This window comes from Myotis myotis, unplaced genomic scaffold (assembly GCF_014108235.1).
Source record: "Myotis myotis isolate mMyoMyo1 unplaced genomic scaffold, mMyoMyo1.p scaffold_m19_p_5, whole genome shotgun sequence".
Lineage (NCBI taxonomy): Eukaryota > Metazoa > Chordata > Mammalia > Chiroptera > Vespertilionidae > Myotis > Myotis myotis.
The window spans coordinates 91,798,274-91,811,770 of NW_023416357.1; the positions used below are offsets into that span (position 1 = coordinate 91,798,274).

At 43.4% G+C, this 13,497-nt stretch overlaps 1 protein-coding gene and 1 non-coding gene across 2 annotated transcripts; one reads left to right on the forward strand and one right to left on the reverse strand.

Annotated features, from left to right (window-relative positions):
- Window positions 1-3,398: 3,398 nt before the first annotated feature.
- On the forward strand, window positions 3,399-4,557 carry LOC118656550 (potassium/sodium hyperpolarization-activated cyclic nucleotide-gated channel 4-like). The gene is made up of 3 exons (XM_036309999.1): window positions 3,399-3,435; window positions 3,756-4,163; window positions 4,286-4,557. Exons 1-3 carry the CDS (start codon window positions 3,399-3,401, stop codon window positions 4,528-4,530), a joined length of 690 nt encoding a protein of 229 aa, XP_036165892.1. The 3' UTR covers window positions 4,531-4,557.
- TRNAT-CGU lies at window positions 3,632-3,703 on the reverse strand. The gene has a single exon. It is a non-coding gene; the product is annotated as a tRNA-Thr (tRNA).
- Window positions 4,558-13,497: the final 8,940 nt, after the last annotated feature.

The window sequence follows — 13,497 nt, forward strand, 5'->3', positions numbered from 1 at the left end:
GAACAAATGTAATAATCTGAACAATAAAGATTTAATTAAAAAAAATAAATAAAAAATAAAATGTCAAAAAAAACCCCACAGGACATCAACTTTTCTTAGTTGTATCTCATTATCACCCTTTCAGATCAATAAATCAATGATCTTAAGAGGAAGGGAGAGAGAACCATTGATTTGTTGTTCCACTTACTTATGCATTCATTCGTTGACTCTTGTCTGTGCCCTCACCCGGGATCAAACCCACAACCTTGGCCTATAGGGGTGACGTTCTTTTTAATGGGTATTCTTTTTAATGGGTATTCTTTTTAATGGCTGCCCGTGATGCCATGAGATGGATGGATTGGCATTTACACCCTGGCCAGTGGGTGTTTACAATGTTATGGTCAGAAGAACTCTATGAGTGAATGTGTGTCATTCCAATGTTAGGACGGGAGAAACTGAGGCACAGAGAGGGTCAGCAGTGGGTGGATTGGTCCCACCAGTTCCTGGCAGATGTGTGGCAGATGTTCTTGCTTCATGCTGCCACAAGGAGGCACTGTTAAAACTTGCTCCCGTGCAGTCTCTGTAGACAAACAGCCCCCTTCCTTGCTAACACTAGGATTCTGGACGCCCCTCTTTGGTTTCAAAAGCCCAATTAAACCTTTTCCTGCCACTGACCATCATGATCTATCCTAATTTTGAATAACAGGGAGATGGGTTGGAAGAGTTCAATTTCTTCTTTCCCAGAAATCCCTGGGCTCCTTATGCAAATCCATTTTCTCTCCAATGGACAAGTTTGCCCACGGGGGTCTGAGAGGATCCCTCTAGACCAGTGGTTCTCAACCTTCCTAATGCCGCGACCCTTTAATACAGTTCCTCATGTTGTGGTGACCCCCAATTTCATTGTTACAAATTGAACATAATTAAAGCATAGTGATTAATCACAAAACAATATGTAATTATACATGTGTTTTCCGATGGTCTTGGGCGAGCCCTGTGAAAGGGCCGTTCGACTCCCAAAGGGGTCGCGACCCACAGGTTGAGAACCGCTGGTCTAGGCTCAGTTTCACCTGCCTCTCCTCCCAAACACAGCAGCAGGGACCTTCTTATCTTCTCTTTACATATCCAAGGGAGACCAGAGACTGATTCCTCACAGGACAAAGACCGCCGACTTCAAGGTACTTTCAGACATGAAATTCTTACAAAAGTCATAGAAATCCAAACACAGCTTTATATATCCACGAACACACGTGGCTTAAGTGAACATATAACATCTTGCTTATTCAGACACGTGATAAGCTTTACCCATTTAAGTGTATACAGGACCCAAATTCAGGATTTTGCTCACTAGTTTCTGATTCTGCAGCCTGTGCCAAATTGGTTTTACAGCTCTGCGGAGCCCCAGCTTTCAAACAGAGGTGACAGTTTTGAGATTCGTGTGTAATCTTCCAGGCTCAAAAAGAAAACAAATAAACAGCAAGCAGGTCTCCACACATGAATATATACTCTTGGATGCTGGGGGGCAATTTTTTATTTTTATTTTTGCATAAATGGTACCTATAGGACATGGTGTAAACTGCTTTTTTGTAAAGTCCATTCTTCATCTGGGGCAGAGAGTGGAGTGGGTGGACGGGGGTGTGGGTGACAATGGGCCTTTTCTGAGGGTAATGTCACAGGGAGTGCTGCTTCATTCTGGGGAGCACAGGAAGATTTGAGTGGACTGGCTCTCCAGATCCTGGCCTACCTGTGGGGGGCAGTGTGGTTCTTTTTATTTTTTTAATGAGGAGGGATACAATTGTTCTTTAGTGGCACTCTTAAAAAAAGAGAGACAAGTGGATGCCCTGTGGAGAGAAGAGAACACTCAGTCATTTATGTCTTAATTCTGGATGCTTCTAATTTGCCTGCTTTCTAATAGGTTATCTTGGTATTTGTGGGCTTTGGAGGTTATTCTGGAAAAAAAATTACACGTGTAATAGAGACATTTGTAGAAACTCCAAGCAATGTGAACATTTACAGAGTAAGGAATCCTTTCAACAGCCCCTTCCCTCCTTAGAGGCAACAGCTGTTACTCAGGGCTGGATCCTTCTCTCCCTGGCTGCCCAGGGAGGGCGGGGGCCAGGCGCACCGGCATCGCCCAGACAGGTTAGAAATGAATGCAGAGTCTTGGGCTCCACTTTTTAAAAAAATATATTATATTGATTTTTACAGAGAAGAAGGGAGAGGGACAGAGAGTCAGAAAACATCAATGAGAGAGAAACATCAGTCAGCTGCCTCCTGCACGCCCCCCACTGGGGATGTGCCCGCAACCAAGGTACATGCTCCTGACCAGAATCGAACCTGGGACCCTCCAGTCCTCAGGCCCACGCTCCATCCACTGAGCCAAACCGGTCAGGCCTGGTCACTGTTCTTATGTATTGATTTATATATTTGTATGTGTGCAAACACATGCTCCTGGGGTTGATTATGTGGCTTTGGTCATGGCTCTCGGGACACTAACAACAGCAGCGCTATTTGGGGGGCAGTTAGACATACAAAAGATCAGGTCCCAGCTCAGAATTACTGAATGCAGACGCAGTGGAGGTGGGCACAGCGATCAGTGTTTTAACAAGTTCCCCAGGGGTGCTGATGAACTCCGTGAGAGAGGAAGTGCGGGAACCACTGCTGAAAAGTGGGGACTCTTACCCGCTCTCCTGCCAGGCTCCCGCCCCCCATCACATCTACACCCCTTTGTCTATCAGGGAGGTACCCAGATCCAGCTCCACCAGGCATACACCAGGCGCTCCATTAATACTTTCTTCAATTAGGTATCTGGGGCTAACACAGGTTCCTCCAATTTAGGTCAGGCTGTTTTTCAGATTATACAATTTCTGGAGGCTGATGGAGGTCGTGGCATAATCTCCATAAACTCACTCGAGCAGGCTCGTGTGCATCCTTTCCTGGTGCAAACAGGTGCCGTATGGCCGCATCTCCTTTTACTTAAACCTATCTCTGGCCGCTGCTTCAACACCAACGCTGGAAAGAGACCCCATTATACAGAGGGGCAAACGGAGGCCCAGAGAGAGGGTTCAGTTTTCATGTCAGAGCTGCTGCAAGCCTGGGCAGCATTTCCTCTCTCTGATGCAGAGCCTACGATGGATTTCTTTGTAAAATAGCAAGCCAGACGCCAGCTGACTCCGGGTGTGGGCTCGGTGCCAAGCAACGGCAGTTCTCTCTTTAGAGGATAAAATTGGACTTCAGAGCGCAGAAAAGAGCTTAGTGGCTCTTTAGCCAAGTGCCATCAACTGTAGGTGTCTTGCCCGAAGGGTGTTGAGCCTTCCCGCAGGTCATGGTTTCCAGGTGACCCCTGGGGCAGTGGAGTTTGTGTCCTCCGCCCACCGGAGCCCCCCACCTTCCCCAGGGAACGAGCCTCCCGGGGCCCGGGGATGGAGGGGCCGCAGTGCCGGGCGGGGAGAGAGTGCTGTGCGTCGGCTGGGCGGGCCTCCCAGATTGTAGGGGCGGGAGGAGAGTCTGAACGCAAACTGAGTGAAAAGGGTTGGCCCGGTCGGGACCCAGAGGCACAGATCTGAACGCGGCACCAGCGGGTGTAGACTGCCGACGAGCGCTGTGAAAAGTAGTTCCACTTCTAAAAAGTCTTCCGCAAAGAGGACTTAACACAAGGCACGGACGGGGTTCGAACCCGTGATCTTCGGTTTACGAGACCGACGCCTTACCACTTGGCCACCGCGCCTGCGTTGGAATGGCGGCTCGGGGAGCGTCTATCCTGTCTTCACTCCTGTGAGCTCGCCCCGCGGGCACGAGCGCGGGCACGAGCGCGAGCCCGAACGCCAGGACGAACGCGAGCACGCCCGCCGTGGCCCCGCCCCTCGTCTGGGCCCCGCCCCCTCGCTGCTGCCGGCGGGATAAAGCGGGACTCCACGCCCGCCGCTCCCCGCGGGCTCGTGGCCGCCCACCCAGCCCGGAGGTTCCCCCCGCCAGACGTCCCTCGTCCCCCGCACGCCCGGGGCTGCGTCTCCGGAGACCCCACGGCCTGGTCCGGAGGCGTGTCTGGAACTCGGAGCAGGCGGGACGCTCGCCGGCGTCGCAGAGCCTGGGGTTCGAAACTCAGCTCCGGCAGTCTCTCCGCGACCTCGGACGACCGGCCTCGGAGCCTCAGTTTCCCCGCCAGGGCGAGCACCCCGGAGGCGGAGGTATGGTGGCAGCTCTTACTACGCCCCCTGGTCCGTCCGCCCTGCACCGAGCAGGCGCGCTGCCGTGTTGCTAATGGAATGAAAGCTTCTGAAATTGAAAGCCCAAACTCCCCTACCCCCAGGTTGCCAGTGTGGCCTGGGACCCGCAGCATCACCTGGCGGCTCGTTGGAAGCGCGCTTTCTCCCGCTCACCCGGACCTGCAGCCCAGCAACTTGGGTTCGCGCGAGGCTGAGTCCCAAGCATGTTTCTGTTTATGCTTTCAAACGTGCCCCTTTACTTTCAGCCAAATGGGATGATTTCACAGCTCTGTGCACTCTGATTTTTCATGAATTAATGTCTGATGCGTTAACATACAATGGCTTGTAGTGCATAATACAATATAATCACAATAAATCATAGCATATATTATGAAATATAATTCCATTCTATTCGTTAATGTGAATAATACAATATTGTATAGTAAATTATACATATACTAGTAGCAGTATATACTGTAATATGATATTGTGCATGAGCATGTTACCTTTATGCTCTTTGGTAGCTGCATGGTTTTCTAGTGAGTGGCTTTATCGAAATTGATTTAATCAGTTTCTGGGAGTTAGGCCTTGGGTTGTCTGCAGCTTTTTTGCTACACAGAGCATTCTGCTGCATGTGTCTTGGCCGCCTGGCACCAGTGATGCTGGTAGGGTATACGGAGACGTTAAAAACGTCCACAGCCCGCCAGGCAGGTATGTAGGCAAACAGGAAACTTAAAAATACCAGGAAGTTGTGCTCACCAAGTTGCTTTAAATGTCAAGGTTTGGGCAGTTGAGTGGGGAAGGCCCTGACATTTACCCTCAGACAGGAGCCCTGAGACACTGCACCTGGGGTGATTGAGGTCAGCATGCAAACCTCACTGCAGCTCCCTAATGAAAACGAAGAAAGACATTGAACATTTCCAGAATTAAAATATGCATTACTGAGCGCTGCTTCTGACTAGTTGATAAAATTGGTTCTATTGTCCCCTCCTTTCTCTGGTGTTCACCGAGCTGTTGAAATGATTGCGCAGAAGTGACAGGGGCTTATAAAAAGTGAAAGGAAATTAGCACACGAGAGAACATTGCATGAGTTGAACCCAGAACTGACTGGCAGGTGAAATGCGAGTCTAACAGGCGCTTTTTATCAGCTTTGTCTTCTGAGGGGATGGAGGGAGCTGAATGATAGAGGTGCAGTTGCACCTGGATGGGCAGGTGGGCTGCCGAAGGTATGCAGGGTCTGGGCGGCCCTGAGAGAGGCTCATTCTCTAACCCTCTGTGAGTCCTAAAGTAGAGAGCACAGGTGCTGGGAGCTCTGACCCTACTTATCTTACAGGGTAAGGAGCCCTGGGAGGCCACAGATCTTGGACACCTGGATGGAGGATCTCCACGTCTTGGCTCCAGCGTCTTAGAGTGATGCTTGCACCGGGTAGGTCCCTAAAAAGTATTGCCGTTTGTTGGATATTCTGGATACAAGGCTTTTGTCAGATGTATTGTGAATATTTTTCTCCTTCTCTGTGGCTTGCCTGTTTGTTTTCTTCTCACTGGTTTCTTTCAAACTGCTGAAGTTTTAAATTTTGATGAAGTCCAATTTATCACTGTTTTCCTCTTGTGCTTTTTGTGTCCTTTATGAGAAATCTCTGTTTACCTAGGTCACGAAGGTTTTCTCCTAGAATTTTGATTATTTTAGCTTTTATGTTTTGATCTGCAATCTGTTTTGAGTTAACTTTTGTGTGTGGTGTGAAGTAGGGCTTGCAGTTAAATTTTCCCCGTACGGATATCCAGCACCATTTATTGGAATGATTGTCCTCTTCTCATGGAATTGCTGTGGTACATTTGTTAAAATTCAGTTGACTGTTTACGTGTGATGTGTTCCTGGAGTTTGTGTTGGTTTCCATTGATGTGTATGCCCGTTTTTATGCCAATTGTCACATAGTCTTGATTATTGTATTTTATGGGGAATACTGAAATCAAGTATTGTAAATCTTCCAACTTTGTCCTTCTTTTATAAAATTGTTTTGCCTTTTCCAGTCCTTTGCATTTCTGTGTAATTCTTAGAATCAGCTCATCAGTTCTATAAAATGCCAGCTGGGATTTTGATTGGGATTGCACTGAATCTATAGATTGGGATTGCATTGGGAAAGTTGTTGTCTTAACTCTACTGAGTCCTCCTGTCCATTAATATTTCAGTTGTTTGTTGCTGGTGCCAATGAGTCTTGAATTATCAGTTCGTTTCTTTAGCATTTCATTATGTGAGTTTCCCGTGTTTCAGTGGGAGAGTAGCTGGAATATTCGTGGTAACTGTGTTCACCTCCCTTGGCTCTCTATCCAAGCCCCGACCCCTGTCACATGTAGGAATCGTGTGGGCCCCCCCAGGACTCTCCAAGATAAGGTGTGAAGCAAGACATGCAGCCTGTGTAACTACTGTGACAAAATTCAGAAGAAGCAAAGGTCTCTCCGCTTAGAAAGAGATTTAATGATTGTTTTAACACTCTTAACAGATCATGCCGACTGTACATAAAATGTTAAGATGAATTTTACTTAATTTTTCTGCAGAAAAATGACAGTTGTACAGAATGCCCGGTATCTCCTCAACAAGTCAATCTCAGAACCTTCAACTTTGGAAGGTGTGCTCTAATTGGTTCATTCTGGAGCCAGAATGAGATCAAATTGGCAGCTAGGAATAATGCCGTTTTTAGTTCTTTCTTTTTTCTCTTTTGTATTTTCAGATAAACTTTAAGAGGTCATCCAGATCTGAGATGCAAATTGGCAGGCAGAGTTGACGGTTATCTTAGGTATGTAAAAAGCAGTAGACAGTGACAGAGAATAAAACTGTTTCTCTTATTATTGGATCTGCATTTAGCAGAGCATTCCTATTCTCCCAGCTCTCACTTCCTCCTACCCCTCCCTCCTTTTCAAAGTGACCATATTATCGGTTTATTTTGGATTTTCCCATTTATTTTTCTTTGCTTTTCTGTTGATACATGTTTATACAAAGGGAATGTAGTGTCTTGGGTGGGATATTTCTCCCCACAAATGGTATTATATTGTACATGTTTTTTGGTGTCTTTTTAAAAAATATGTTTTTATTGATTTTTAGAGAGAAAAGAAAGGAGAAGGAGAGAGAAATAGAAACATCAGTGAGAGAGATACGTCAACACGCCTCCTGCACACCCCTTGCTGGGGAGTGAGCCCACAACCCAGACACATGCCCTGACCAGGAACTGAACCCTGACCTCCTGGTACATGGGTTGGTGCTCAACCATCGAGCCAACATCAGGCAGGCTTTTTTTTTTTTTTTTTTTTTTAACTCTACAAAGCATCGGAAGGTCCAGCCCTATGATTCCCTGTTCCTTTTAACTGCTGCGTTCTAGTCCAGTGGGTGAAGTAGCAGAATTTGTACAAAATCCCCTATTGCTGACTACCTGGGTTGTTTCTGACTTTTCTTTTTAAAAAATATTTCTGTTGATTTCAGAGAAGAAGGGAGAGGGAAGGAGAGATAAAAACAATGATGAGAGAGACTTATTGATCGGTTGCCTCCTGCATGGCCCAAACTGGGGATTAAGCCCGCAACCCAGCCGTGTGCCCTGACTGGGAATCGAACCATGACCTCCTGGTTCCTAGGTCGACACTCAACCACTGAGCCATGCCAGCTGGGCCTGACTTCGCTTTATCATGAACACAGCTGTTCTTGCATCTTTGCACGTGCCTCCCTTTGCACACACGTGAGGGTCCTTTAGCGTTAGACATCAGGATCATTGCTTTCCCAAGATAACTTTCCTGTTGTATTTTAGCAGCCTTGAGAAAGCGGTCCTGCAAATACTGGCTTGCTAGTAATTGAAGCAGCCATCAGTGTCACTGGGCAACAGGAGTGACACTTGCTCTTGCTTGAGTCTCTCCTTTTAAATTTTGTGTGGAGTTGGTTGGGGGAGGCAGCGACAATGAGCCACCCATTTAGTGCGACGGCGTGGCTCAGGTCTACCGAATGGGTAGAGACCAAACTGAACCGATTTCTTGTGTTGGTTTCAGTATTATGAGCTTGTAAGAAACAGTATGTGAATGTCCCAAATTGGTTCCTTCACCTGTTACCACTTTCTGTAAAGTGGCACCAACAACTCACACATGGATGATACACATGGTGTGTGTTTCTCAATACAGCAAAGAATCATTTCTTTTCCTGTAGACTTATTATATGATATTTCAAAAACTCAGTCTTTACTCATATTAACCAGGAAGTCATTTTGGCAGACAGAGAGATAGTGACCTTTAGCTAGGCCTTCTATTTTAAGATTATTTGTTTCATAAAGGACATGACCTAATGGGTTGCAATTATTTTTTAAACCAGTACAGAGCTTTGATGAATTAATGCTTGCTAATGGTCCCTATTCCACATACATTGTGTTCTTTCTTTTAAAATCTAGGAGTTAAAGTAGCATATACATGGTTAACGATGTTTCTCTCTCATTGATGTTTCTATCTCTCTATCCAAAATAAATAAAAACATTTAAAAAAGAAATATGTATTATAAAGTGGAAAGTGACTATTTAAAAGTGCCATTTCCCATGATCAGACACCAGTTACCATATTCCCACCATTTGGCACGGGTGGTGGTTATTCCCAGGTTTGTGCGTGGCAACATGAAAAAGATAAATGGGTGGAAGGAATGGGAGCGAATGTGCGGATGAATGGACTTACAGAGAACATACCGTCCACATTTCCCCTGTGACGTTGCTTCAGTGCCATTACATGATAAATGTACGTGTGAAATTCGGATGTAAAAGTGTTTAACACGAGATGCAACATGTTCCTTTCATAGACATCTTAGAATTTCTTATATGGAAACATGAATAAGAGTTCCAGAAACATTTTGTTGTTGTGTGCCATTTCGGGGTTCTTACAAAGCTGTCACTGTGTTTCTGGCGATGCTTTCTGCCTCTGTCGCTGCTTGTTGGGTGTCAGCAAGGTGCCCTGGAAGTGTGAATGGCTTTCTCTCACGTTCACCTCTGTGTGCTTGCCAGTTGTCACAATATATTAGTGAGCACTATTTAATCTCGTGTTATCTTAAAAATAACACAAGGGAAAATATTTAGAGGTGTACACACTACAGCCAGACCTCAGCTTATCTATAATAATAAAAGCGTAATATGGTAATTAGACCGGACGTCCTTCCAGACAAAGCCTGGGCTGCGAGGAAAGCCGGTGCCAGCAGCCGGGGGAAGGGAGGCCTACGCTTGCACGAATTTTGTGCATCGGGCCTCTAGTCTCAAATAAAAGCCACTAGTTCCATTCAGGTAAAGTGCTTCTGGAATCCAGGGTGGCTTCTTTCTTTTGAATGGGTTGTTTGATTTATTTGGTTTTTTTTTCATGCCTTTTGTAATTCTTCTTTCCCACCCTCACAAAACCACCATTCTGCTCTCTGTCACTTCATGTTAGTTTGCATATCCTAGAATTTTATGTAAATGGGATTAAACAATATGGTGGGGTTTTTTTTTTTTTTTGGTTTGTTTTTGGCTTCTTTCACTCGGCATAATTATTTCAAGATTCATCCATATTGTACATTATTGTGTAGCAAGAATTCATTCCTTGTTATCACGGAGTGGTGTGGACATTTGAGTTGTTTCCTGTTTTAGGCGATTACAAATAGAGCTCTGAACATTTACGTACAAACCTTTGAAAGGACACTAAACGGCTTTTATTCCTCTTGGGTAAATACATAGGAGTGAAATGCCTGGATCGTCCCTTTTTCTTTTCAAGAAACTGACAAATTGTTTCCCAAAGCGGTTGTGCCATTTTGTATTCCCACCAGCTTTAGAGGAGAGTTCCAGTTCCTCTGCATCTTGCCAATACTTGGTTACGGTCCATCTTATTTCGCCATGTAACAGGTATGCAGTGGTATCTCATTTTGCTTTTAATTTGCATTTTTTAAATGACTAATGATGTTGAATATTTGTGTGTGTGTTTATTTACAATTTATCTCTCTTCTTTAGAGAAGTGTCTGTTCGAATCCCTTATGCATTTTTATTGGGTTGTTTTCTTATAATTGAGTTTTCAAAGTTCTCGATGTATTCTGGATACAAATCCTTCATCAGATAAATGATTTTCAAATATTTTCTTACGGTTTGTGACTCTTAATGGTGTTTTTTTTTTTTTTTTTTAAGAGCGGAAGTTTTAAATTTTGATAAAATCCTATTTATTTGTTCCTTCATGCATCACTCTTGTTATACCTAAGATAGCTTTGCCTAACGGAAAGTCACAAAGGTTTTTTCCTATGTTTTTCTCTGGAAGTTTTATAATTTTAGATTTTACATTTAGGCTTATGAAATGAATGTCATATTTTGTTAACTGCTTTTTCTATGTCAGTTGAGATGATCATGGTTTTTTAATTTCTTAGTTTAAGGTAAATTACATTGATTTTTCAAATGTTAAACCATCCCTACATTTCTTGGACAAACTCCACTTGGTCAGGATGTGTTATCTGTTTTATATAGTGTTGGACCCAATTTTCTAAATATTTGTTAGTAATTTTGCATGCTCATGAAGGATATTGGTCAGTAATTTTCTTTTCTAGTAATGTCTTTGTCTGGCTTTGGTATCAGGGTAATATTGGCATCATTGAATAAGTTGGGAAGAATTCTCTCCTTTTCTGTTTTCTAGAAGAATCTCTGTAGAATTGGTGTTATTTCTTCCTTAACTGATGGGTAGAATTCTCCAGGGAAGCCATTTGGGCCTGGGATCTTCCTTGTGAAAGGTTTTCACTATTGCCCTGCTGGTGTGACTCAGTTGGTTCAGCCTTATCCCAGGCACCAAGAGGTTGCTGGTTGGATTCCTGCTCAGGGCACATGCCCGGGTTGTGGGCTTGTGTTTGCCAGTTGTCATGATATATTAGTGAGCACTATTTAATCCTATGTTATCTTAAAAATAACACAAGGGAAATATTTCGAGAAAGTATAAACACTACAGCCAAACCTCAGCTTATCTCAAATAAAAACCACTAGTTCCATTCAGATAAAAATACCCAATAGGGCGTTTTTGCACACTAGGGCTGTGCAGGTGGCAGCCAATCAATGTTTTTCTCTCATTGATGTTTCTATCTCTCTCCTCTTTGCTTCTTTCCTTCCTTCCTTCCTTCCTTCCTTCCTTCCTCCCTCCCTCCCTCCCTCCCTCCCTCCCTCCCTTCCTTCCTTCCTTCCTTCCTTCCTTCCTTCCTTCCTTCCTTCCTTCCTTCCTTCCTTCCTTCCTCTGTCTCTCTCTCTCTCAAAAAAAAAAAATCAATAAAAACTTATTTTTTTTAAAAAGGTTTTCATTATTAATTCAAGTTCTATAGATATAGGACTAATCAGGTTATCAATTTCTTCTAAGTGAGCTTTTATAGTTTGTATCTTTCAAGGAAATTGTTTCACCTAAGTTGTTGAATTTATTGATATAAAAGTTTTTCATACTATTACTGCCTTATTATCCATTTCATATTTGCAGACTCTGTAGTGACATCACCTCCCTCATTCCTGATATTGGTAATTGTGTCCTCTCTTCATTTTTCTGATTTGTCTTTTAATAAAGGTTCTTTAATTTTACTGATCTTCCCTGGGACCACCTTCTAGTTCCATTGATTTTTCTCTATTACTTTTCTGTTTTCTATTTCATTGATTTCTGCTCTGACCTTGGTCATTTACTTTTTTCTACTTTAGCTTTAATTTGCCTTTATATTTTTAGTTTTTTCTTTTAAGGTGGACACTGAGGCCATTGATTTGAGATCATTCTTTTTTATTTTTTATTTATTTTTTATTTTTTTGGATTTTAGTTTTTTTTTTTTTTTTTTTTTTTATTGCTTAAAGTATTACAAAGGGTATTACATATGTGTCCATTTTATCCCCCCGCCCTAGACAATCCCCTAGCCTCCCCTATCCCCCAATGTCTTATGTCCACTGGTTATGCTTCTATGCATGCATACAAGTCCTTTAGTTGATCTCTTACCCCCCTACCTCCTGCCCCGCAACCCTCCCCGGCCTTCCTGCTGCAGTTTGACAATCTGTTTGAGGCAGCTCTGCCTCTGTATCTATTATTGTTCAAAAGTTTATAATGGTCTCTATTATCCATGAATGAGTGAGATCATGTGGTATTTTTCCTTCATTGACTGGCTTATTTCACTTAGCATAATGCTCTCCAGTTCCATCCATGACGTTGCAAATGGTAAGAGTTCCTTCCTTTTTAGAGCAGCATAGTATTCCATCGTGTAGATGTACCACAGTTTTCTAATCCATTCATCTACTGATGGGCACTTAGGCTGTTTCCAGATCTTAGCTATGGTGAATTGTGCTGCTATGAACATAGGGGTGCATATATCCTTTCTGATTGGTGTTTCTGGTTTCTTGGGATATATTCCTAGAAGTGGGATCACAGGGTCAAATGGGAGTTCCATTTTCAGTTTTTTAAGGAAACTCCATACTGTCTTCCATAGTGGCTGCACCAGTCTGCATTCCCACCAGCAGTGCACAAGTGTTCCTTTTTCTCCACATCCTCTCCAGCACTTGTCGTTTGCTGATTTGTTGATGATAGCCAGTCTGACAGGTGTGAGATGGTACCTCATTGTTGTTTTGATTTGCATCTCTCGGATGATTAGTGACTTTGAGCATGTTTTCATATGTCTCTTGGCTTTCTGAATGTCCTCTTTTGAAAGGTGTCTATTTAGGTCCTTTGCCCATTTTTTGATTGGATTGTTTATCTTCCTTTTGTTAAGTTGTATGAGTTCCCTATAAATTTTGGAGATTAGGCCCTTATCGGATATGACATTGGCAAATATGTTTTCCCACACAGTGGGTTTTCTCGTTGTTTTGTTGATGGTTTCTTTTGCTGTGCAGAAGCTTTTTATTTTGATGTAGTCCCATTTGTTCATTTTCTCTTTCGTTTCAAGTGCCCTAGGAGCTGTATCAGTGAAGAAATTGCTTCGGCATATGTCTGAGATTTTGTTGCCTTTGGATTCTTCTAGAATTTTTATAGTTTCCTGTCGTACATTTAAGTCCTTTATCCATTTTGAGTTTATTTTTGTGTATGGTGTAAGTTGGTGGTCTAGTTTCATTTTCTTGCATATATCTGTCCAATTTTCCCAGCACCATTTATTGAAGAGACTATCTTGGCTCCATTGTATGTTCTTGCCTCCTTTGTCAAATATTAATTGAGCATATTGGTTCGGGCCGATTTCTGGGCTCTCTATTCTATTCCATTGATCTATATGCCTATTCTTGTGCCAGTACCAGGCAGTTTTGAGAACAGTGGCTTTGTAATACATCTTGATATCTGGTATTGAGATCCCACCTATTTTGGT

Excerpts from the sequence above, each read along its gene's own strand:
- LOC118656550 (XM_036309999.1), top strand. The coding sequence starts at position 3,399 with ATGGAGGGGCCGCAGTGCCGGGCGGGGAGAGAGTGCT. Across the intron at positions 3,436-3,755 it reads CCGGGCGGGGAGAGAGTGCT|CTCGCCCCGCGGGCACGAGC; the intron begins GTGCGTCGGCTG and ends CACTCCTGTGAG. Across the intron at positions 4,164-4,285 it reads CGAGCACCCCGGAGGCGGAG|GTTGCCAGTGTGGCCTGGGA; the intron begins GTATGGTGGCAG and ends CCCTACCCCCAG.